Source organism: Eleutherodactylus coqui, chromosome 13, assembly GCF_035609145.1.
Source record: "Eleutherodactylus coqui strain aEleCoq1 chromosome 13, aEleCoq1.hap1, whole genome shotgun sequence".
NCBI classification, from domain to species: domain Eukaryota; kingdom Metazoa; phylum Chordata; class Amphibia; order Anura; family Eleutherodactylidae; genus Eleutherodactylus; species Eleutherodactylus coqui.
Window position 1 is genome coordinate 102,777,652 of NC_089849.1, and position 22,556 is coordinate 102,800,207.

The 22,556-nt window shown below is 46.7% G+C and overlaps 2 protein-coding genes across 4 annotated transcripts in view; one reads left to right on the forward strand and one right to left on the reverse strand.

The window, feature by feature from the left end:
• BPTF (bromodomain PHD finger transcription factor) overlaps nucleotides 1-12,056 on the forward strand; it is a 73,884-nt gene extending 61,828 nt beyond the window's left edge. The window contains exons 29-33 of the mRNA XM_066585992.1: nucleotides 4,041-4,214; nucleotides 4,699-4,891; nucleotides 7,061-7,145; nucleotides 9,674-9,860; nucleotides 11,226-12,056. Coding sequence (XP_066442089.1) covers nucleotides 4,041-4,214; nucleotides 4,699-4,891; nucleotides 7,061-7,145; nucleotides 9,674-9,860; nucleotides 11,226-11,259 — 673 coding nt within the window. The 3' untranslated portion in view covers nucleotides 11,260-12,056. The remainder of the gene's footprint in view (nucleotides 1-4,040; nucleotides 4,215-4,698; nucleotides 4,892-7,060; nucleotides 7,146-9,673; nucleotides 9,861-11,225) is intronic.
• Nucleotides 12,057-13,996: 1,940 nt separating this feature from the next.
• On the reverse strand, nucleotides 13,997-22,014 carry C13H17orf58 (chromosome 13 C17orf58 homolog). 3 transcript variants are annotated; one of them, XM_066586318.1, is made up of 5 exons: nucleotides 21,785-21,985; nucleotides 18,910-19,386; nucleotides 16,598-16,675; nucleotides 14,458-14,649; nucleotides 13,997-14,287 (listed from the first exon to the last, which is right to left on the reverse strand). In XM_066586318.1, the coding sequence occupies exons 1-5, from the start codon at nucleotides 21,918-21,920 to the stop codon at nucleotides 14,097-14,099; spliced, it is 1,074 nt and encodes a 357-aa protein (XP_066442415.1). In that variant the 5' UTR covers nucleotides 21,921-21,985; the 3' UTR covers nucleotides 13,997-14,096. The 3 variants fall into 3 exon arrangements, with proteins under 3 accessions (XP_066442415.1, XP_066442416.1, XP_066442417.1); XM_066586319.1 differs by lacking the exon at nucleotides 14,458-14,649 and having other exon boundaries at nucleotides 21,785-22,014; XM_066586320.1 differs by lacking the exon at nucleotides 18,910-19,386.
• Between the last annotated feature and the right edge of the window lie 542 nt (nucleotides 22,015-22,556).

The following is a 22,556-nucleotide window of genomic DNA, read 5'->3' on the forward strand; positions in this document are numbered from 1 at the left end:
GGTTAACATACAAGAATATACATTTCTATACCAACACCTAAGGCGGTAGTGCAGTAGCAGAGAGCGGTGCCACCAAGTTATCAGTACTGCTGTAGATCCGGCGGTCTCTGCAGGGACCTATCCTGCAACGCTGCCCGCCTTTGCCCTGTATAATGTCAACATCGAAAGTCTGTTGGCTGCTGTGCCGATTACCCACTGTCAGACACACAGGGATTTCAAGCGATAGTCGTGCTGTATAAACAGGGGACCCAACAGGGTGCGGAGTGAGAAATCGCCGAGTAGTCACTAGCCTCTGTTACAGCTGACTCGTGAGCAAGTTCTCGCTCAGTGTAAACAGGAAGTTGTTCATCTTTGAAAGACTGCCTGTTCATAGTGAATAGAGACGTATCGCTGGAAGAGATCTCTGTGCGCTCCGCCTCCATTCACAAAATGACTATTGCTCTTGTGTGATAGTTGTTGGGTCAACCTTCGGGTGGTTCTATGCCAAACAATGGTCTCATGTCCCAGGGGTGTAGGCATCAGTCACTAGAGGGCAGGAACCCTATGTTGGGTCTTTTTCAAGCGCAGGGCATCCTGTACCCTGCATGAAGTCAGTGTGAGGACTGCGCTGCTGCTGCTGGTATATTTTTAACCCCTTGTGACCAACCTTTTTTGCACCTAATTAGCTGGGCAATTATTTTTCATTTTTGCGATTCAAAAACTAATTTTTTTTTCTTCATTGACCTAGCCGTATGATGCCTTATTGTTTTGCGGGATGAGTTGTACTTTTTAATGGCGCCACTTTGTGGAACATATAACATACGGTAAAGCTTTTATTAATTTTTTTTGGAGGTGAATGGGGTGGGAAGAGAAAAAAAGCTTTATTTTTTTTTAACTTCTTCAACTGAGTTCAATGTAGTCTACAAATTAAATGTTTCCCTTTATTCTGCGGGTCCGTATGATTATGACGATGCCACATTTATATCGTTTTTTTTCTTTTCTTGTATTACTACTCATCCATAATAAAAGCATTTAAAAAAATTAAAATAAAACTGTTTGCGTTGCCACATTCCAAGACCCGCAGCATTTTTACTTTTCTGGCGCTTTTTTTTTTTTTTAACCCTACGGTGTAAATGTTAAGTTAATTCTTTGGGTCAATATGATGCTGGTGATGCCAAATAAATAGCAAATGTGTGTATTTTTTTTTCTACTATTTTTGCACAGTAACAGGTTTTTTTTTTTTTTGTTTTTATTTTTTGTGTTAAATAAAAAAAAATTGTTTACATCACGGCATTCAATAACCCATGACATTTTTTTACCAATTGAGCCGTCTCCTTAAGAAATATTTTTATTAAATGGTCATTACCAGTGTGACGATGACAAAAGATCATTATTATTAGTTCATAGAAAAGGGGGTTCGTAGGGAATTTTTTTTTTTTTAAATAAAGTATCTTAATAGTTTTAATTATTTTTTTTTACACATTTCTTTTGTTTGTCAAGGGGGTTAATGGATTTGATTGTTCGATCACTAGTATACTGCGCTGCTCCACCTATGTGGTGTAGTACACTTTTGGCAGCTCTGCTGTTGGACCCTGTAAGGGTTCTAAAAGGCTGGCTTGTATGGATACGCCTGGAGGCCTCTGGATGCCATGGCAGCCCATTGACTCCTCACAGTCATGGCATGGAGTTCCAATGGTGCTAGGAGGAGGCCCCTATCGCTCATCAACTTATGTGTTACTATCGCTATTGCCTTAGTAGCAGTTAAACAGCCAGGGTTGCAGGTTTCTTCAATTGCAACCATTAGAGCAGGAGCCTGGCGGTTAGTAGACAGCTAAGCCCCAGCTTCCCTTAGAGTTGGCGTCCCAGTCTAAAGCCCCTTAGTGACTGTCATAAAATCACATATGACTGGCCAGTAAGGGGTTTAATTTTTTTATTTTTATTTTTTACTTCATGGACACAACTCTGTGCGGTTTGGTTTATAATAGGATAGTACGCCGACCCCCATTGAAATGTACTGCTGCTGTGTTCAGGATCCTTGCATATATGTCCTTAGCTTATTGTTCCCCTTTTAAATAATAGGGCAGCAGTTTCACCAGGCTACTTCCCCCTACCTAAAGCAAGCTTTAGCCATACATGATGATATGTGACATCCGCACCCGAGCACACAGCATCCAGGCCCAGCAGATCCTACACACACAGTGTTGTTGTATTATCTGTGTATTTGTGGTGTTGTGTCAGCCCAGCTTCCTTAGTGGATAGCCACTAGACTTGGTTCTCGCTATTGTGCACCAATCTTCCTTGGTGTCGGCGCTTACCGGAGCGGCATTGTACAGGTGGAGCGTGCTTGTTGCATGATACAATCCATCACCACCATGGAGGACTGACCGCTTGTAGGAGGGAGCTGCCTTCATGGCTGCTTTCAAGATTTTGCAGTCCAGTAAGATGCCACCACTTGTACTTGTAAAGAAGTGAACCTGCTATTCGCAGTCGCTTTGTGGCGACATGACCGTTCCGGACCCTCCGGCTCTCACTGTTCTGCAGGTGACATGGGGCTGCAAGTCCTTACCTTTGTTTCTATGTAATTGTGTAAATGCAATATACAGGGCCCCCCCTCCCGCTCTTATTCTAGGTGCGCCATATACTGCGTATGTCCAGCAGGTCAGGGGAAGGTAAGCGGGGAGATTGTGTTACTGGTCAGCCTCCTGCCCACCATGGCGCTCATTCTCTGACAATCTGTGTGCCGCTCATTTACTGTCGTGGTCCGGTCCATTTGTGTCGTGTTATGCATGGTGTTCCCTGTGGTGGAAGATTGTGTCCCCCTGAAATGTCAGTGGTCACTGACTATTGTAGGGTTGTGTTGCTGCGACAGATGGTCCCCGGGGGTCGTGTCGGGTAACTTCATTCTCAAGAGTTCCTGTTTGTTAGTCCGGCCCCATCATTACGTGTTTCGTGCATGTGATTGTCCTCATAATGTTGTTGTCTGGTTTTATGCAGAGGGGGTGCACATCTCTTCTTGGGGTGTGAAGTATTAAGCAAAGTGCCTATTACTGGAAAGACTCAGGTCTGCCATATATAGTTAGTGGAATGATGGTTTAGAGCAGATGTGGCACAGCGTGTATGTCTATCATTGTAGGGATGGCACCAGCAGAGGGTACAGGCAGGGCAGTAGTAGGACCACTCGCATTTAGGCTAGGCATACAAGGTGATGTCAGAGGAAGAGCTGCTTCACCCGTCTGTATGATCCCAGCATGTCATTGTCACATCACTAGTCCTCTGTTAGGGCTTACTCACACGGGCGTATTGTCACCTGCGTGTGGACACTGTGTACCTATATACATGAGAAATAAATTGCAGCATGCTCTGTGTCTGCGTAGCATACGCAGTCCTAGTATGAGCTGAGTGTGATGCGCTGGCCATACGTAATGCATTGTGTATGGGCAGCATCTCCATACTGAGATAGTGTACGGCTGCGTCCGCATCTTACTGCATAGTCCTACGTTATCTCCATGGTCCAAGGTGTGATTCCACTGCAGGCTCCTGTGTGCGGAATCTGACCTGCCCGTGGACATAAGGCCTTAGAGCTGAAATCTCCCAGCCTTCCCACTCATTCATTTTCTGCATAGAGCTTGTATAACAATCAGAAGATTAGGGAGTTCAGCTCTGCAGTATAATACAGCATTAGTTAATGCTGCGGTACAGCTTTGTATTCGCAGAGTAGTCGAGATGCCTTAACTGAATTTAGTCCCAGGACTTCCATAAATCTTGGCACCCTAAGGCAAGATCTAGAATCTGGTTTGCAGTTGTGACGCTTTGTGAAGGGATGTAGATGAGATGCTGTGGATGTCTCTCCAACTCTGCATAGAAACCACAACAGAAACCCTTCCATTCATCGCCCAAGAAAAAAAACCCCTCTGTGACCCTGCCACCTGTGGAGCCATTGCCACTCTGAAGTGCCCGTATTATCCACCAAGGAAGCTGTAGCCGTGTTCAGTGTTGCAAGCTCCAGAAGCTTTCTATGTAAATGACAACTGTTGGGTGTTTGTGCTGTGAATTGATTCTAGGTTCTATATTGGCTGTGAGCTTTGTGCTAATTGGTATCACGGAGAATGTGTTGGCATCACAGAGACGGAAGCCAAGAAAGTGGATGTGTACATCTGTAATGAGTGTAAACAGTCACAAGAGGGCAGCAGTGAGGAGTTGTATTGTATCTGCAGGACGCCGTATGATGATTCACAGTGAGTCCGGGGAACCTTTCTCTACTAACTAGAGCGCTTGTTGGATGTACGCAGCAGTCGCTTTACCTTTCTTTAGCTCCAGTGTCCTCTTTAACTTGGCCAGAGCATGCTTTGGGAAGAGAGGGGATTGACTGGTGAGCGCCCCCCTCCCACCCCCCACACTGGAAGCAAACGTGTCACACGTGATCTCTCTGAGTAATTACCATGCATGTTCTTTGGACCGATAACTACAGAGCATTGCGACTCTTTCTCTGCTTAACACTTGGATAATGATTTGCGCAGTTGGCAGTCCCTGCTGTTTAGTCCTGTGTACTGAAGCTTTGCCCGGACACGGGGGCTACTAGACCCCACAGCTTTTGCTTTAGGGTTGTTTGGTGTCTGAAGCCATGCGATCGAGCATGGCGCTCGTCCTTAGCAGATCTGTGTGATGTGACTGTTTTACGTGGCCCATTCTCACCCCCTGCTCTTGTGTTGGACTGTGTAGATTTTACATCGGCTGTGATCGCTGCCAGAACTGGTTTCACGGTCGCTGCGTGGGGATTTTACAGAGCGAGGCGGAGTACATAGACGAGTACGTCTGTCCGGAGTGTCAGTCCACTGAAGACGCCATGACGGTGTTGAGCCCACTGACCGACAAGGATTACGAGGGACTGAAGCGAGTTCTCAGGTCGTTGCAGGTATGATGGACCTTAACGTGTTCTACACTGTTTCACCAGAAGCCGGCCGTAGGGTTTCATGTGATAAATCACATATATGGTGTACATATCATATATCGCCATCCAATCTAATGGCACTTTACAAAAACAGTGTAATGAATGTGGCTAGCTGTGGGTACACTCACATCTAAACCCCATTATACATAGAGAAGAACTCTTCATACAGTGCATCACATTGTTCTGATCCTCCTTTACATCCTGTAGTATTCTCCTCCAGAGCTGCACTCATTCTGCTGCTGGAGTCATTGTACATAGAAACAGAAGACTGGCAGCAGAAAAGAAAGCACATGGCCGATCTAGTCTGCCTTTACATTACTTCTTTTTTATTCTCATTGGATAGATGTTTATCGCAGGCAGGTTTATATTCACTTAGGCCTCATGTCCGCGGCACGCACAGATTTCCGTAGCAGAAGACCTGCGAGTCGCTGCAGGAAGGATCTTTAAATGCTTACCCTTGATCGTGGGTGCAATTTTTTTTCCCCCACGCGGATGCACTGTGAATTGTCTGCACGGAAAATAAAATCGCAAACCTAAAGTGACTGCCTTCCCCCTTCTGTCCAACTCCCTGCTTGGTCTCCAAGCAACTAGGGAAGGAGGTATCTGCCTACAAATCCGCAATGCATTCTGCAACTGAATTGCGAATGCATTGCAGATCTCCCGCTTCCATGTAGATAAATGGAGCAGTAAAATGGAACACGCTGGGATTTCTTTTCTGCACAAAAAAATCTGCAAAACAAATCGGCATAGAGGTGCGGACGCCCCAGGCTTTCCAATGGGCGGGTTGAACTGTGGATCTTCCATGTGGGTGCCTATCGTCGATTCCGCAAATCTAATCCGCCCGTAGACATGAGGCCTTACTGTTGATTTCCCACGTCCGCTGGAAGCTTAAACCCAGCATCTACTGTGCTTTCTGTAAAATAGTATTTTCTGACATTTTTTCATCCCCCTCCCCAACTAATCTCAAATGTTGGCCCCTGTTCTAGATTTTAGCTTCCTAACACTTCGTTGCTGAACCTTATTTATACCTCTAAGATGCACGGTTTAGGGGTTCAGTGGAGAGTAGTGGCCATCAGATCTGATCATCCGGATATCATCTGACACCTTAGTGAGGGCAGTTTCTGTAGAATGTAGAGTATGAAAAAGAGATTGTAAGGCATCAAGATGAGCGTTCGCAGGGAGATGGCTGGCTACAGGCGAGAGTAGACCAAGCGTTTGAGGAGTTCAGCCATAAAAGGGTGATTGGAGACGAGTCGGTGGTTTGTAGGTTTTAAGCTAAGTGGCCCTTAGTTATTGGGTTTTTCTGTATTATCATTCATGTGGATACAATACATTACTCATCCTGCACTGATCCTAGGTTAGGGCTCTATTACATGGGCCGATAAATCGTTCAGATTCCCAATGATCATCGTTCGGTATAAATGCATGACCCGCTGTAAACAGCAGTCATTGACTTATGAACGACTGCCTTCTTACTGTGAATGGAGGCGGGTGGGCCGGAACATTTCCCGGCCCCACTCCACCTTCATTCAGTCTGCGATGACGTGTTGGGCATCTGCGCCTGACAAGTCATCCTGTGTAAAAGGGCTGTTACATCCTGTATTATACTCCAGAGCTGCACTCACTATTCTGCTGGTGGAGTCACTGCGTACATACATTACTTATCCTGTACTGATCCTGAGTTACATCCTGTATTATACTCCAGAGGTGCACTCACTATTCTGCTGGTGGAGTCACTGTGTACATACATTACTTATCCTGTACTGATCCTGAGTTACATGCTGTATTCTACTCCAGAGCTGAACTCACTATTCTGCTGGTGGAGTCACTGCGTACATACATTACTTATCCTGTACTGATCCTGAGTTACATCCTGTATTATACTCCAGAGCTGCACTCACTATTCTGCATGTTATTAGTGGAAACAAGTCAGCAAGCTTGGGGACTGGTACTCCTCTAATAGCTTAGCTGAGGATGTACGTCGCCAAGGCAAGCTATGTAGAGCCACTGAACAAGCAGGAGGTGCTGGGAGGATGCCGTGTGATGGAGCGTGCAGGTGCTCAGACTATCAGGTTTGGGGTGCGATCTGCAGCCACTGGTGTCACTGATCTTTACTTGTACTTGCTCCTGTAGGCACATAAGATGGCGTGGCCCTTCCTGGAAGCTGTGGACCCAGAGGACGCTCCGGATTATTATGTGGTGATCAAGGAACCAATGGGTTAGTGAGGAGATCAGTATTATAGCGCTGCACTGGATACTGTACATGGCGGCCATGTTTATGATGTAATGTAATCCTTTGCTTCAGTATTGTGGATGCCCTGTCGTCCCAAAGCCCCACCAGCCTCCGCCAGGATAAACACTGCTGATCCAAGGCAATGTGACCTATTGTGAGGACGGACGGCTGGGGTCGGGGCCAGCTGAGGAGGAGATGGCTTGGCAGCGGCCAGTAGTTCTCAGCGGGGGAGGGGAGCAGGAAACTGGAAGGAAAAACACAAGACAGAATGTTCCTGAACTGCAACGTCAATTAGTGTTTTTTACAGTTGGCCTCCTCGGGGCTTTATTAACCTCCGGAGCTGTGGTGTGAAACACATGTTTTATTACTTCACAGCCTTCTGAGACCCTGACCAATCGCGGACCCCCGGGGAATCGGTGTACAGCTATCTGGGGGGGGGGGATACTGATCATTAGTTGTTCCATGTAACTAGTTTACATTTCGAGGCTGACAACCCTGTGCACACTAATCCTGCTCTCAGCGGAGAGTTTGTTACAATTGTATCCAGCCTAGACAATGCGCTGCCGCTGGTTTGTTACAATGTTACCCGTCTCTAGTCCGGGCCGTTTAGCTCACATTGTCTAGGCTGGATAGAACTATGGGCGCTTTTAGACGGAAGGATTATCGCTCAGACAAGTGAAAGTGAATGATGATCGTTAGTCTGAGCGCAGCCAACGTCTAACGAGAATCATTCACTTTGTCATTCATTTTATGCAGCGTTAAAATCCTCGTTGGCTCATTCACTGATCATTCAGTCTCTGTATAAGTGAATTAGAGGGACTGAACGATTCTCGTCGGAATGAGCCAACGATGCATTTACTTGTATAAACAGGCTGCACGGATGCTAGCCGTGACGTCAGCGCCTCATCGAAACGAGATTCGGCTGGTCTAAAAAGACCCTATGACAAACCTTCAGGGAAGAGCAGGATTACCTATGTAGTTTGCTGTCTGCGATTACAAAGAACTCCCATTCATGAACAGCAAACAGAGATCTTGACAATCTTGTGGAATTGAAACAAAGGTCCACATTGATGAAGATGGACACTTCATACGCCAGTCTGAAAAATGGTTGACTTGTGATATTTATTATAAATTTGCCACATTTTGCGTTGTCCTAAAGTCAGAATATGAGTCCTACGACTGCAATGAGCAGACACGAGGTTAGGGCCTAAACTACTCCGTTTTCAGGCTTCAGTATTAATCTGTGTAAGAGGTCTGCTACCCACAAGTAGGGAGCGCTGAGAAAAGCTTCCATCATTTACAAAGTGTTTATATAAAAAAGGGGCAAAAACCTAATCCATTAATGTGAGCATCGCATAATAAAGAGGTGTGGAACTATTCTAATAAGTCAGAAACGGAATTAAGCCCTCCTCGTACGATAACAGCGATGGGAAATGCAAATATTTATTGTAAAAGTAGTTAAAAGCTAGAAAAAGTATAAAACTAAAAAGAAAAAAGGTTTATATCCCTTACATCCCCCAAAATGGTGACAACAGAGAGTAATATCTGTATTCAACCATTGCTTGTAGAGTAGAACGACTCGGGGTCGGAGAAGAGTCGGATGGAGATACTGGATGTAGGTTAGGTCCGTCTACCATCTACAGCGCTGAGTAGAGGCCCAATCTGCGGCTCTCGGTGTAAGCCTCACACATGCCTCCACATTACTGTTAACGGAATCCAAGATGTAAACTAATAGAGATTATCGCTTGGCACTATGGCCTCCGGCGGCTGCTGTGTGATGAAGCCCGGGAGAAGCTGCCAGCTCGGGGCATCCCTGAGGGATGGCGCTACTTTGACAAGCGCTAATATGTATGTATTAATGTACATCTTGCACTCAGTTATTAAATGTGCTTTATTGAGCCTTTGAATGTAAAGGCTTCACTGACGGCAGCTTTCATAGTAGTGAGGAATTGAAACTCGCTCTGTCTATAGTAAAATCATTAACGGGGCTTTCGGGATTGTTTTAAAATTGGGGTAAAAAGAAGAGGTATACTCACAGCATTCCTACTCACCACCCAACATCTGCTTTGTGTACTCAGCTGTAGGGGTGATTTTATATCTGGCTGTCTGTCATTGGCATATATGGGCACGTTGAGCTTGCAGAGGTTACATGCGTGTACGGGCTGCAGTTTGTCAACAAAGACCATTGATGAGGACAGGAGCAGCAGCGCTGGACAAGCAGGGGAATGAAGCAGTGACTTATACCTTATTTTCATCCATCTCCTGCTTTTTCTCCTATTTTACTAATGACTTTGAACTCCCCTGAAAGCGTTACAGAACTGCAGAGAACCCGTTTAGCCGGGTCACATATACTCCGGTCTGCATACTCTTGGCCACCCTTGTATATTCTCGTATGACTGGCTAATAAACCTTTTCATTTATCACATCCTTGTCTCTAATAAGGTCTCGGCCACTGGTTCCGTGTATCGGACTGAGGATGCTGTGTGATGCTTATTATCTCTTCCCTCTCGCAGACCTAGCCACCATGGAGGAGAGAGTCCGCAGCCGATATTACAAGAAGCTAACGGAGTTTGTAGCCGACATGACCAAAATATTTGACAACTGTCGTTATTACAACCCCAGCGAGTCCACGTTCTGCCAGAGCGCCGAGGTCCTCGAGTCCTTCTTTGTGCAAAAGTTAAAAGCTTTTAAGGCTAGCAGGTGAGTGACTGAGGCAACTAGACAAGAGCCGCCCCCCCCCTTCCCTTTTTGTCTTCATAGCAAAGATGGGGCTCAAATACTTCCCACCTTTCAAATCCTCTGCCTTTCTGTTAGGAGTTCACTTGTATTCAGGAACACTTCCACTAATTATACAGATAGTCCCCTCCTTACGAAGAGGTTCCCTTCCAGGAAGCTGTTCAGAAGTGCAATTTGTTCATATGTCTGAACAATTGCTTGTATGGAGGGAGATCGCAGGTGGATTCTGCTCTATGCAATGCGGGTGAAGGCTGTTTCTTACAGCCGACACCTGCCTGCAACAGCTCCGATAAGCCGCGTTGCTCATCGGAGCTGTTAACCCTTTAAATGTTGCTGTCAGATAAAATCGCAGGTTGCCACAGCAACCGGGGGCCTTCTGAAAGGCCCCAGGGCTGCCTATGCAGAATGCCTATGGCACGGCTTGATAGAATGGCTGTCCGATTGCTGCACAGTATGATGTAATGCCACAAGTTGGGGAGTATCTGTGCTAGTGGGTTACGTAATACACACCTGCCATGCAGTTTTTCCTGTACTTGATGACTATATGGAGCCTAGTGTGAAGATGACACTTCCCAGAGTCCAAATCGTGGACTGTGTAGACACTGGGCCCACATAACTCTGCTACATGTCTTATATAGAAATGGCTGAATTAAAGAGATTTACCCAGTAACCTATGGCTCTGTCCACAGGAGACGTATTAAATGTCTGATTACTATGGGTCTGCCCACTGAGACCCCAGCAATCCTGAGAACGGCACACCCCAAATGCCCCATGTGAATACAACAGTGGTGCACATGTACGGCCACAACTCCATTCACTTCTGTGACGTGGAGGAAGATCAATGCGCTCGGCTAGCTTTCTCCATCCCACAGATGTGAATGAAGCTGTGTAGCAACATGTATGTACTGTCCTTCACACGGGGCGTTCAGGGTGCACCGTTCTCATGACTTCTGAGGGTCCTGGTGGTCCGCAGACATTTATGACTTATCGCTTGGATAGGGATAATTAATGTCTTCAGTAGGAAAACCCCTTTAATTATGACCAGATACACCCCATTGTCTCTCTTATTGAAGAGTGTTAACTGTAGCCTTCTCCTCCCAAACACCTTAAACATAACCTACGACATTCATGACGGCATGCCTGGACCTGCCAGGTGGGTGGGGCTTGCTCATAGCTCCGCCCTGCAATATTTTATGACTCTCTGCAGGGGGCAATACGTAAAGTGCCTATCCGTAGAAGGTTGGGGGGTCATGATCTGTTCCGTCGCCTTAGTTCATCTTCCTCCATTGCTGGTTGGTCACTGTGTTATGTGTTTTCTGTACCATGAAGGTCCCACAACAACAAGCTGCAGTCCATCTCCTAGACGGTGAAGCCGCAGACTCCGGAGATGCAGGACTCGGGAAAATAGGATTAATTTGTCCAAAGGACAAAAGCGACAGAAGAGGAAGGGGTGAGGGGGACGCAGCCGTCTCAAGTCCCAATGTTATCACAGCAATACAAGGAAGTCTGGTTGGAATGAGGGGGGCTGGACTAGCGCATTGGATTTAAGCGATGGAGTGGCGACCGCTCCGTGCATCATGTCGCATGTTCTTCAATGAAGAAGTCGGTTTACCGTTCAGAGACTTTTTGATGTATTTATTTATTGTTCAGAGACACTTTTTTTTTTTTTATTCCTGCTCATTTGTCAACTAATTATTTTTTCTTATGAAAACAAGAAAAAAGTTTCTAAAACGACAAAAAAAAAAAACCAACCCTTTTCCGGATGGACGCAGATTGGACCCAATGCATTTAATTTGTCCTGTGTTTTAACACGATTCCTGTAATTAAAACAAGTGGGGAGGGTGTGTGGGGGGGGGGACCTCGAAATCTGATGAGTTGTTTCTTTCTATGAAAGTAGAGGCTAGTGGGACGTCTGACACCCAGCGACCAGATGCACAGCGCCGCCATGTTAACTGTTAAGACTGATGACTGCAGACTGTTTGAGGGGGGAGAGGGAGGATCCTGGTGTCCCCTCCCCCCACTGGGCTCGGCTCCAGCTGGAATATTCAGTTTCGAGGTTCTTTGTAAATGTTTGTCAATCTGAATTTTCATTTCTTTTTGTAAGTAAAACTATGGATGTAAATGAAACAATAAATGGGGACACAACGTCTCCGAACATTGCGACGCGTCACAACTGCTTAATGGCCCTCAGATTCCCACGCTCCCACGGAACCCTAATCCTGCAGCAACTGAATAAGAATTGTTCAGTCGTTCACTTTCTGCATGCGAGAATACTGGGTGACGAGCCGTTCAGTGTAAACAATAGTCATTGACTTCTGTCTGCTTACAGTGGGTGGAGGCGGATGGTGAAGAACGCTTCCCGGCCGCTCCACCTCCGTGCCAGCAGCGCTCTATAGCAATGCCAGCAATACTTGCTCCTGTATAACATCACAGCAGTGACCATCACTGGGCCGCGTGTTGGGCCTTGTTTGCCTGACAGTTCGTCCCGTGTAAAGGCTCATTTAGACACAACGGTTGTCGCTCAAAAGCAATCTTCTGAGTAATGATCGTTGTGTCTCACTGCACTGACATCGCGCTGTTTTCGTTGGGGAATCGCTGATCTTTCAGCATGCTGAAAAACAACGATGAGCTTTATCAGGTGTTCACAGCGGGATACAGCTGATACTATTGTTTCAGCTGGATCCCACTCCCTGAACACAGGCGGGGTATGAAGAACAGTGGTCCAGCTGTGTTCTTCATACCCGCTCGGAGAGCTCAGCTGTATAACAGCCGGGTGCTCCGAGCAGAGAACAGCTGGATGCAGAAGGCTAGCGCCCCCGGCTTGTCTTCTGCATTCTTCGCTCGGAGCGCAAGGTGATCGCTCAACGTTTGAGCAATCATCTTGTCATATAATGCACACAACGATTATCGCTCAAAAGACTTCTTTTGAGCGATAATCGTTGTGTCTAAATGGGCCTTAAATGGACTAAAAAATAAAGGTTGCTAATGAGTGGGTGGAGTTGGAGCCAACAATCGGTCCAGTACAAGAGAGTAGTATGTAATGGAGTGGCAACTGATACCATGTAGGGAAAGGAGAACTTAAAGGGGTTTTCCAGGCAGCTCCCACTGGGATATGTTTCAGTCAGAGTGGAAGCATGGCTCTGACACCGGTGTAGTGGCCGACACTTGTAGTTGCAAGCGCAGCCCTCATTGAAATCAATAGGACCCTAACCTGCGATTACAAGCACGGCTCCCATTGACTTCAGAGGTTCGAGCAGCGCTTCGATGGTGGGAGCTGCTTGGAAATCCCCCTTTTAAATCAAGACATTCTGATAGCGTACAAAGGAAAATGGTGGCTGTATGTTGGTGAAGGGGGTGGCGAAGGTTGGGGGGGGGGTGTTGCATCAAGCGCAAGTTCTAGTAAAGATGGTGGCTGACGCTATAGATCTGCCTTATTTTACCGCCTTAGCTTGTATTCCATACATTTACACCTTATGGCAGACAGGATCTGTAAAAAGCTGGATAGCAGCAGCAGAGGACTCGGCAAGGGCAGCTGTCACCTTAATACTCGTGTCCCTTCTAGTATGAAGAGAGGGAGGTTTCTACCTAAACACGGTCCTATAGGTCAGACCATCTACAAGCCTCCCCTATAGGAAGTAGCTCCCGCTGCGGGGGAAGCAGAGGAGTCTGGCGGGGAATCATTGAATTGGCAGTAATGAAGAGGTAAGTAAGGATTTGGGACCGGACTGTGAGCAAAATCTGACTTCCTGGTGTGGATTTAACGTTGCCCTTCATATTAACCCTTTTCTATCCAATTTTGGATTCAGAGTTTCCTAGGGGACTTTCTCTTCCTGCCATTATACAATGGTGCCATCTGCTGGCTAGAGTCAGTACTGCAGTATGGGACATGCTGGAGAGGCCCCCGATAACAGTATGGCCAGTATTATACAGTAAGAATACCCTGCTGGACGTCTTCCAACATCAGAGCTGTACAGCCTTTAATCAGAATGTCTTTACACGTCAGATAGTGGATTGGAAAGGGTTAAAGACGACCAAGTGCTGCTCTAATGTTCCCATTTTACATGTTTTTCCTACGTGAGACTCCAATAAAGTTACTCAACTCATAGAATCTGTCTTTATTTACAGGAAAGCACAGATGCCATATAGTAATACATGTAGATACGATCTGACTTCTTCCACATAGATTGGGACGTTTCTGGGTTATTTACATTTGGAGTGGGCCGCCGCCAGGACCTTGCGCTCTTTCTTTCGGTTAAACCTCCTGAAGAAGCTCCTTCCGCTCGTCACCAGTCCATCTCCAGCCCGTAGGTGGGTGCTGATCACTTGCTGTATAGACGTTGGTACCTCCATCCTCTTGTTGTAGACCTGCCCCATTATAATGTAACGGCCGCCTAGAGGGGGGAGAGGGGAAGAGTAATAGAAGCCAGGAACCACATACTGCTCGGTGTGCAACGACCAGAGGACTCTGCTGTATCCATTCCTATCATATATCCCATCCTGTCCTGTGATGGCTGCTGGCCTATACCTCCCCCCTATGTGATATTACTGCAGTAGCTCTCACCCAAACTGAAGTGCAGGCAGGATTGGTGACAGTGCGGATTGTTCACCACCAGGATCCTGACCCTGAAGAAGACCCCGTCCGGTGTGATGTAGAGACGGTTCATCTTATATAAGCCTCCGCTGTTGACCAGGACAGTCAGGAGCTGCACATCTCTGCCGACAGAGTCTACATCATGGACAATCCCATTCACGGCTGCCGATGAGAGGACTGGATTATAGATCCTCCAGGTAATGACAAGAAGGTTTAGTGCTCAATGTCTGCCATATTTATCAGTACATCACCAGTATTTATGATGGCGGTAAGTAGCAGCAACATCTTATACGTGTGTCTCAAGACAGTTATTTGTAATAGACTGATGGAGCGATCATCCCATGCTTCAAGAAAAGGTTCTGCACATTTAGAGGTTGTCACACTTCTAAGACAAGGCTGCCTGTCCATGGGTGTTGCGATACCGCAGAAGCTGCCGCACGGAAGCAGGAGCCAGCAGAAGGATCTCCGTAGTGAGCCTATCTGACATGGGCTCAGCACAGAGAATCGTGGCAATTCGCAGCATGCTGCGGTTTGCTGGCCGCGAGCGGAGAATCTCTATGAGTCTCCGCTCGTGGACAGGGGGGCTGCGCTTTCCAAAGCCATGCTATGGAAAGCGGTACCTGTGGCGATAATCTGATTATCAGATTATCGCTGAGGGGAACGCAGTGAAAATTCACCCGTGGAGAGGAGCCCTAAGTGTTTTGCTGCAGGAAGCAGAGAGCTCCGTACATCGCACAGTGGCCTGGGTTGGTACTGCAGGCTGAATCCCATTCACTGAAATAGGACTTCACCCGCATTACCAACACAGACCACTGCGCAGTGTACGGAGCTGTCTGCTTACTGCAACAAAACGGAAGACCCCTTTTAACCTTGATTGTTAAATGGGTTGTCAAGAGTTTTAATATTTCTCGAAACTCCATTCCCCATGCACTAACTTAATAAACCAGCATATACTCGCCTCGCCCACTGTGTCCAGCGGGGCTTCTTATGTACACCCTGCAGTTTCAGCTGGGGAGAGGTGAGTAAATGCTGGGGGTATTAGTGTATCTTGACGCCACCAGGAAGCTAGGGGTTTGACAGAGGAAACGCCCCTCTCACACCCCTAGTTCCCTATTGGGTGACGTCAGAAAGGTCCTTCCACCACAGTGTGTATTGATTGCTGGCTGCTGTGGATGGTGTTCCTGTAAGGCTTACATTAATTGTTGTAAATAATTGCATGTTAGAAGATGGAAATATCAAAAAGTAATAATGTAAGCCTAAAAGAAACACCATCGCTAACCCTAACCGTCCATGGCAGGCAGCAACCAATACACACGATGCTGCTTTACATGTAGCACTGCAGTGGAGATACAGCCGCCGCCGTGCAGGACACTACGGATCTCAGGAATCGCCGAGAGGTGGCGGCACGTCAGCTGTGAGCGGGGAGATGCAACAGCTTTCTGCAGCGGCCGAGTGAAACAGCAACAGCAGGTAGTGAAGAGCAGCATGTTCTAGGGTAGCGCCGAAAGCCAAACTGCTGAAGCGGCAATTATAGCGGGGCCCTCGACAGGCCAGCCACGGGGAGTTGGTTTAGGAGCTTGGACGTCACATGCTATGCAGGGGAGCAGTATTACCAACTGGGAAAACGCCCGCAGTGACCACAATTCACAGCAGGGGAGCCAGGAGCGGAGAGCTGTCTGAACAGCTGGGGAGCCAACAGGGGACAACAGCAGCGGTGGGACGGCACGGGAGCACTAAAAACAGCCGGGTAGGCAGTAGAGAAAGGGAGACCTGCAGTGCTGATTACAGGCCTGGGGCTGACACAGGGGACAGGATAATTTAACTTAGCTGGCAGGACCTGGTGGCAAGCCTTCTCTCCAGCCAATTAGCTTCTGGGGGGCGTTCCTAGGCAGTCTGTCTTGTCTCCACCAGGACTTCCTGGTGGCGTCAAGATAAACTAATACCAATCCTGGGGTTGTGTGTGGGGAACGGGGTTTAGGAAAATATCACAACTCGGACGACCTCTTTAAGCTTATAGGGTGCCACAGGACTTAGGGAATGATCCTGATCAAGGTGGAGGGGTGAGCATAGAGTTAGTCAGGTGATCGCTCTTGACCAATCGGCTACTTACCGAAGTCGCTGTGACAGTAGGCCTCCCTTTCGTGTCTCTCTTTGTGATAGTCCATCAGACAAGTCCGCTCTTTGCTATCTGGTTTTAGATATGAAAAAAACCCATAAGATTATAAGGCGGAGTGAGATGTAGTGCAGCTTCTGCAGAGGTTTCATCCCATCATACCCAAGGGTCTGTTCACACAGCGGATCCACAAGCGGATTTACCCCTGTCATTGGGCAAAATCTGCGTGCGGAATTTCCGAAGCATTTCCACATGAAGAAGCACCATGTGTGCGGCAGAAATCCCGCCCGCTGATTTCGCCTATTGACGAGACTAAATCCACATGTGGAGTCCGCCATGCGAACGCACCCTTAGGCAATGATCAGACATCATGTACGACCGTATGTGTAAAAATGCTCGCTGCAGCGCAATGTAATTGCGCATGAATGAAAGTTTTTTGAGGTGGATTTCTTTGGAACAAATAGTTAACAATATTCGGGAGTCCCGTACAGCCTCCCACGCAGTGAGCTGTGCAGGTGTCAAGGCAGCCGGGGAAAAAGGCCCCAAGGCTGTCTTGGCAGAATGCCTATCCATCCATGCCCGTGGGGTGGCTTGATAGACTGCCTGTCCAATAGCCCTATGATGTAATGCTATAGCATTATACTATACTGCAGGAGCGATCAAAGCACGTTGTGGTCCCCTCTGGGGTCTAAAAAAAATCAATAAAGTTTTACTAGTTATTATTTAAAAAAAAGTAATAAAAGTTTAGCCTCCCCCTTTGCCATATGTATAATAAAAAAATCTAAATAAAACAAAAATACATATTTGGTATCACTGTGTCCGTAAATGTCTGCTCTATTAAAATAACGCATTATTTACCCCGCATGGTGAACGTCGTCCGGAAAAAATAAACACCAGAAATGCACTTTTTAGGTCTCCCTGTCTCCAAGAAAAAATGCAATAAAAGGCAATCAAAAAGTCATATGTATTCCAAAATGGCTCCAAAAATAAAAAAGCTATTGCGCGCAGAAGATGGCGGCAGGAAATAAAAAAATACAGGTAGTACAGCAAAAAAAAAAAAAACTATACAAGTTTGGCATGGTAATAATCGTACTGACCCACAGAATAAAGTGATCAGGTCATTTTTGTTGCAGTTTGTGCGCCGTAGAAACAAGACGCACTGAAAGATGGCGGACTATCGTTTTTTTCCCATTTCTCTCCACTTAGAATTTTTAAAAAAGTTTTTCAGTATATTATATGGTACATTAAATAGCGCCATTGAAAAATACAACCTGTCCCGCAAAAAACAAGCCCTCATACAGCGACGGCGATGGATAAATAAAGGAGTTATGATTTTTTAAAAGGGGGAGGAAAAACAAAAATGGGAAGAAAAAAAACTTGGTCTCTAAGGGGATACATAGTTTATATTCAAACCCGTCCTGAACCTCCCCGGCCTCCAGCTGAGGGATTATTACACCCGTATTCAGCCTGAGAAATAATACACCGAACCTCCCACCTGCCTGAAGAACGTGCTCCACTGCTTCATAGCGGGTTACCCCACAGGATGCTCTGTACTGAGTCATTGTGACAAACCCTCAGCTGTGTGCAGTGTTGCAGCAGTAGACTTTTTGAGCCTCAGAATGTAAATAATGAAAATTGACAGCAAGCACAGATCTTGAAAATGGTGAAGAATTGAAACACACGGGCTTATTCACTAATCCTCTAAAAATTCGGCCGGGCTCATATACTAATAATCTTTATTTGTATGGCGCCAACTTATTCCGCAGCGCTTATCTGTGCTGGAGCTTCCGCTCAGAGGTTTCGTCACAGATCTGGTATAAAATAGTGGAAGAAATAGCGCTGTTCGGTTCTATCACGTGACGGAACTGTTTGGCCAGGAGATTCCCCTTTCCTCCTCACCGAACAGAGCAGGAAACCGGGATCCCGGACACAGATGTGAAAACAGTCTGAGGGCTCTTTCATATGGGCGCCGCGGTTTTTTGTCCGGACGCGTAACGGCCACAGCGCTGTTACATTTTAAGAGGGTCTAGTCTAAATTTAGTTGGCTTAGTTAATGCCAAAAATTGTAGCGCTATTCGCAACAATTTGGTGTAATTATTGGCACAATTGAGGCCACGCCCCTTTTTCAAAAACGTAAGAAAAACTGTCTAAAACCACGGTAAATGTGGCTCAAGCACGTACGACATTTTCTGACATCATTTACTCCAGAAAACGAATGAATAGTAAATAAGCCCCAAAGTTCCCATCATGCACCAATCGGGGGTCCAAGCAGTAGGAATCCCCCCCTCTGAGACTAGTCTAGCCCGTACCTTTCCTGAAGCCGTTGAAGTGCTGCAGCAGACTGCTGGGATGCCGGTTTGTGGTCCAGGACACTTTGCTCGAGTTTTGGGCTATCTCTGTGGCTTTTGCGCTCAGTTTCCTGGGTCGGTTGCTCTCGTGGTCCGGGATCTGGGATGCTGCCCCTTTGGAGTAGATTTGAGGAGGTGCTAGGACTGAGTCCAGCTGGTTCCTGTCTTGGACAGCCTTGGCTGAGCCTCCATACTGGTTTTCTACCACTCGCCCGTGCAGGCCATTTGCAGGTAGGCTGTTGCCATGATGCGCATGGGCCTTCCTCAGTCCGGTGTTGTTATCCAGCGTCAGCTTAGTCTTGGTCTTCTTGTCGGACCGCGCCGGGGTCTTCCTCTCATTGCCTGGTCTTGTTAGATGTGGCGGGGGGCTGTATGGCTGGTGGATGCTGCTCGGGCGGTCAACGATCTCTCTGGAGGGGCTCGGGCTGTCTAAAACATCTGTGCAAGAAGAAGACTCTCAGCCCTGATTTGTACCCCGCCCGCCCGCCTGCGCTGGAAATTAGTGTTTATTCTCCAGTGACATTGGAAGCGTTGTAAAAACTACCACGGAAGGCGAGAGCGGCGTGGCTGCGTCGCCTGCTACTAGGAATCTCCCTGCGTTACTACAGACTCCTTCACACAGGCGTAAGCGTATTTACACGTGCACCTATGCGATGGCCATTGCGTTTTTGCGCGCATCTGTCCGTACTTCGCTGTGTTTTTTGCGTACACATGTCATGTGCAAAAAAAAACCACAGCAGCACAAACACATTGATTTTAACGGGCAATTAGTTAAATCTGTTTAATAGGTGCTATTATGTGCGTGATACACACGAAAATAGAACACGCTGGGTATTTTTTTGCGTGAAGTGCGCCTGTAAAAAACCCACGTGAAATCAATTAGTTCTAGTCACTGCGTTTTGTGCTTCACAAACGTGTTGGTGTGAATGAGCCCTAAGGCCGGCTTCATAAGGGCATAAGTCTATTTGCGCAAGCATTTGTTGCGCTTTTCCATGCGTATTTTACTATATTTTTTGCGCACGTATGCCCTGTGTGTTTGCATGCGCAAAAAAACACGTAAGCATGCTCTCATTGGTTTTAATGGGCAATGAAGCTTGATACGTGTTATTTTTGTGCGCAATACATAAAAATAGAACTTGGTGTGTCATTTTTTTCACGTTTCGAAATGTGTACGCCAAATACGCTCACATGAACATTTATTCACTGTGTATTACATGCACCAATACCCCCGTGTGATAAGCCCTAAGGGTCCTTTTATATGGGACGAGAAGTGAACAAATTCTCGTCCATCGCTGACTGAACACTATAAGGGTAGGTTTATGTAAGATATAAGGTATGATTCCATGTGGCGTAAACACTGTGGATCATCCACCAGTAAGTGGTATCGCTGAGTCCGTAAAAGTCCGATCTATCAAAGTAGTGTATTATTTTCACCGCACAGTAAACGTCGTCCGAAAAAAAAATAAGAACAACAGAAAAGCTCTTTTTTGGTCCCCCTATCTCCAAGAAAAAATGTAATAAAAAGCGATCAAAAAGTCGTATGTATTCCAAAATGGTACGAATGCAAACCACAGGACGTCCTGCAAGAAAAGAGCCCTCGCACAACTATGTGGACGGAAAAATAAAGTTATTGTGTGCAGAAGATGGCAGCGGAAAATAATAAAAAATAAATAAAAGTAGTACAGCAAAAAAAAACACTACAAAAGTTTGATATCGTAGTAAAAGTGATGTCATTTTGTTGCAGTTTGTGCGCCGTAGAAACAAGACGCACTAAAAGATGGCGGAATTTCGTCTCCCCCCCCCCCCCCCCCCCTTTTACAACACTTAGAACTTTTAAAACTTCACCAAGGGGCCCATTAGACATCGCCATCCTGTACGTTAATGGACACCAAACCTATAAATGCCAGAAACCAGGTGACACCTCCAGAACCCCCACCGGGCGTGCAGAAGCCCGGCGCAGCCACGCAGGACGGATACACAATCATATATTTTAGCGATCTCTATAGATCTGTGGAGCGCTGTTCTAGTTCCATTAATGCCGGATTAAAGGCATTTTACTGCATCTAGTCATCGGTGCAGCGAGCTCTGGTTGCAGGGTCTGATGGTACTTGTAGTGCCGCAACCGTGATGCCACCATTGTTAAACGTGAACTGAAGCGATTGCGAAGCTCTGAAGTATCGTGAGGCTCGTGCATTCTAGTAGTTCTGCTACACTGTTTATGGGACATGTGTGAAAGGACCACCTAAATTAAGGGCGGGGTCACATGACCGTGTCCGTATAGTGTATTCTGCGCACAGTTTTGTGCGTGGAATATTCCGTACAAATCTCCCATAGGCAGTCATGTTGCCGCTCATACAATTTGCGCAAAATATGCACGCAGAAAAAATTTCAGCATTGAGGAATCGCTCGCGAGCGCATGTTCACTCCGTCCGTGGTAATACGGAGCTAATGTACATCTATGGATCTATTTACAAGGCAGTATTTTTCACGGTTGTGTTTTTAAAAACGCAGCAAGCGCCAATTTTGCCTATTCTTGCTTCCGTATTTGCACTCGTTGGTATTATTTTCTATGGGGCAAATACTGAACAGTACTTAATAAAAGCAGTGACCGCAAATACGGAGGCAAATACAGACCAGACGATGAGGACGCACTGACGTCACGCGGTTGGATGGTTACATGTAACACGTCTGTCTTACAGATCCGTATTACGGACGTGTCACAAGACGCTCGTGTGACGCCGGCTGAACACTCAGTGGTCCCTGGCTGCACTCCCATTGGGTTCCCTTGCATTAGACCCAGCCCTATAGATAAAGCTATGAAATAAGCGACGCTCACCTCTCTGTGCGACGGCGGCGGCGGTGACGAGAAGCATGAGAGCACATCCAGCCCCTGGCAGCATTCTAATGGAGATGAGCTGCAGAGCTGAGCTCCTCTGCCGCCTCTCTGCTAGCCTCATGCTAATGAGGGGCATCCATGGGGGGAGCCGAGAGAGAGGCGACAGAGCAGCACACAGGCTGAACAATTCTTCCTGCGATGACCCATAAACCCATTCAGCCGGCCACCCGGGGCCCCTCGTTCTGCCATCACTCTCCCGGCCCCTGGATATTTACATCTTAATGGCTTCACTGGCTGCGGCGCTAGAGAGACTGGCGGTCACATTCTTCTAATCCGATGCCTGATAATCCAGCAACTCCGAAACCTGCATCCGGAGCTAAACAAAACCCTGCAATGAGATCTGTCCCACCTGATTGTACAATAAGATCTGTCCAACCTAATTGTACAATGAGATCTGTCCAACCTGATGGTACAATGTGATCTGTCCATCCTGATTGCACAATGAGATCTTTCCATCCTAATTGTACAATGAGATCTGTCCAACATCATTGTACAATAAGATTTGTCCAACCTGATTATACAATGAGATCTGTCCATCCTGATTGTACAATGAGATCTGTCCAACCTGATTATACAATGAGATCTGTCCATCATGATGGTACAATGAGATCTGTCCATCCTGATGGTACAATGAGATCTGTCCAACCTGATTGTACAATGAGATCTGTCCATCCTGATTGTACAATGAGATCTGTCCATCCTGATTGTACAA

What these genes read in the sequence shown, in the direction of transcription:
- C13H17orf58 (XM_066586318.1), bottom strand. Translation starts at nt 21,920, where the DNA reads ATGCCCCTCATTAGCATGAGGCTAGCAGAGAGGCGGCAGAGGAGCTCA. An exon ending in CTTCAACGGCTTCAGGAAAG is followed by an intron (nt 16,676 to 18,909) that starts GTACGGGCTAGA and finishes ATCTAAAACCAG; the next exon opens with ATAGCAAAGAGCGGACTTGT. An exon ending in CTGCCTGCACTTCAGTTTGG is followed by an intron (nt 14,288 to 14,457) that starts GTGAGAGCTACT and finishes TCCCCCCTCTAG; the next exon opens with GCGGCCGTTACATTATAATG.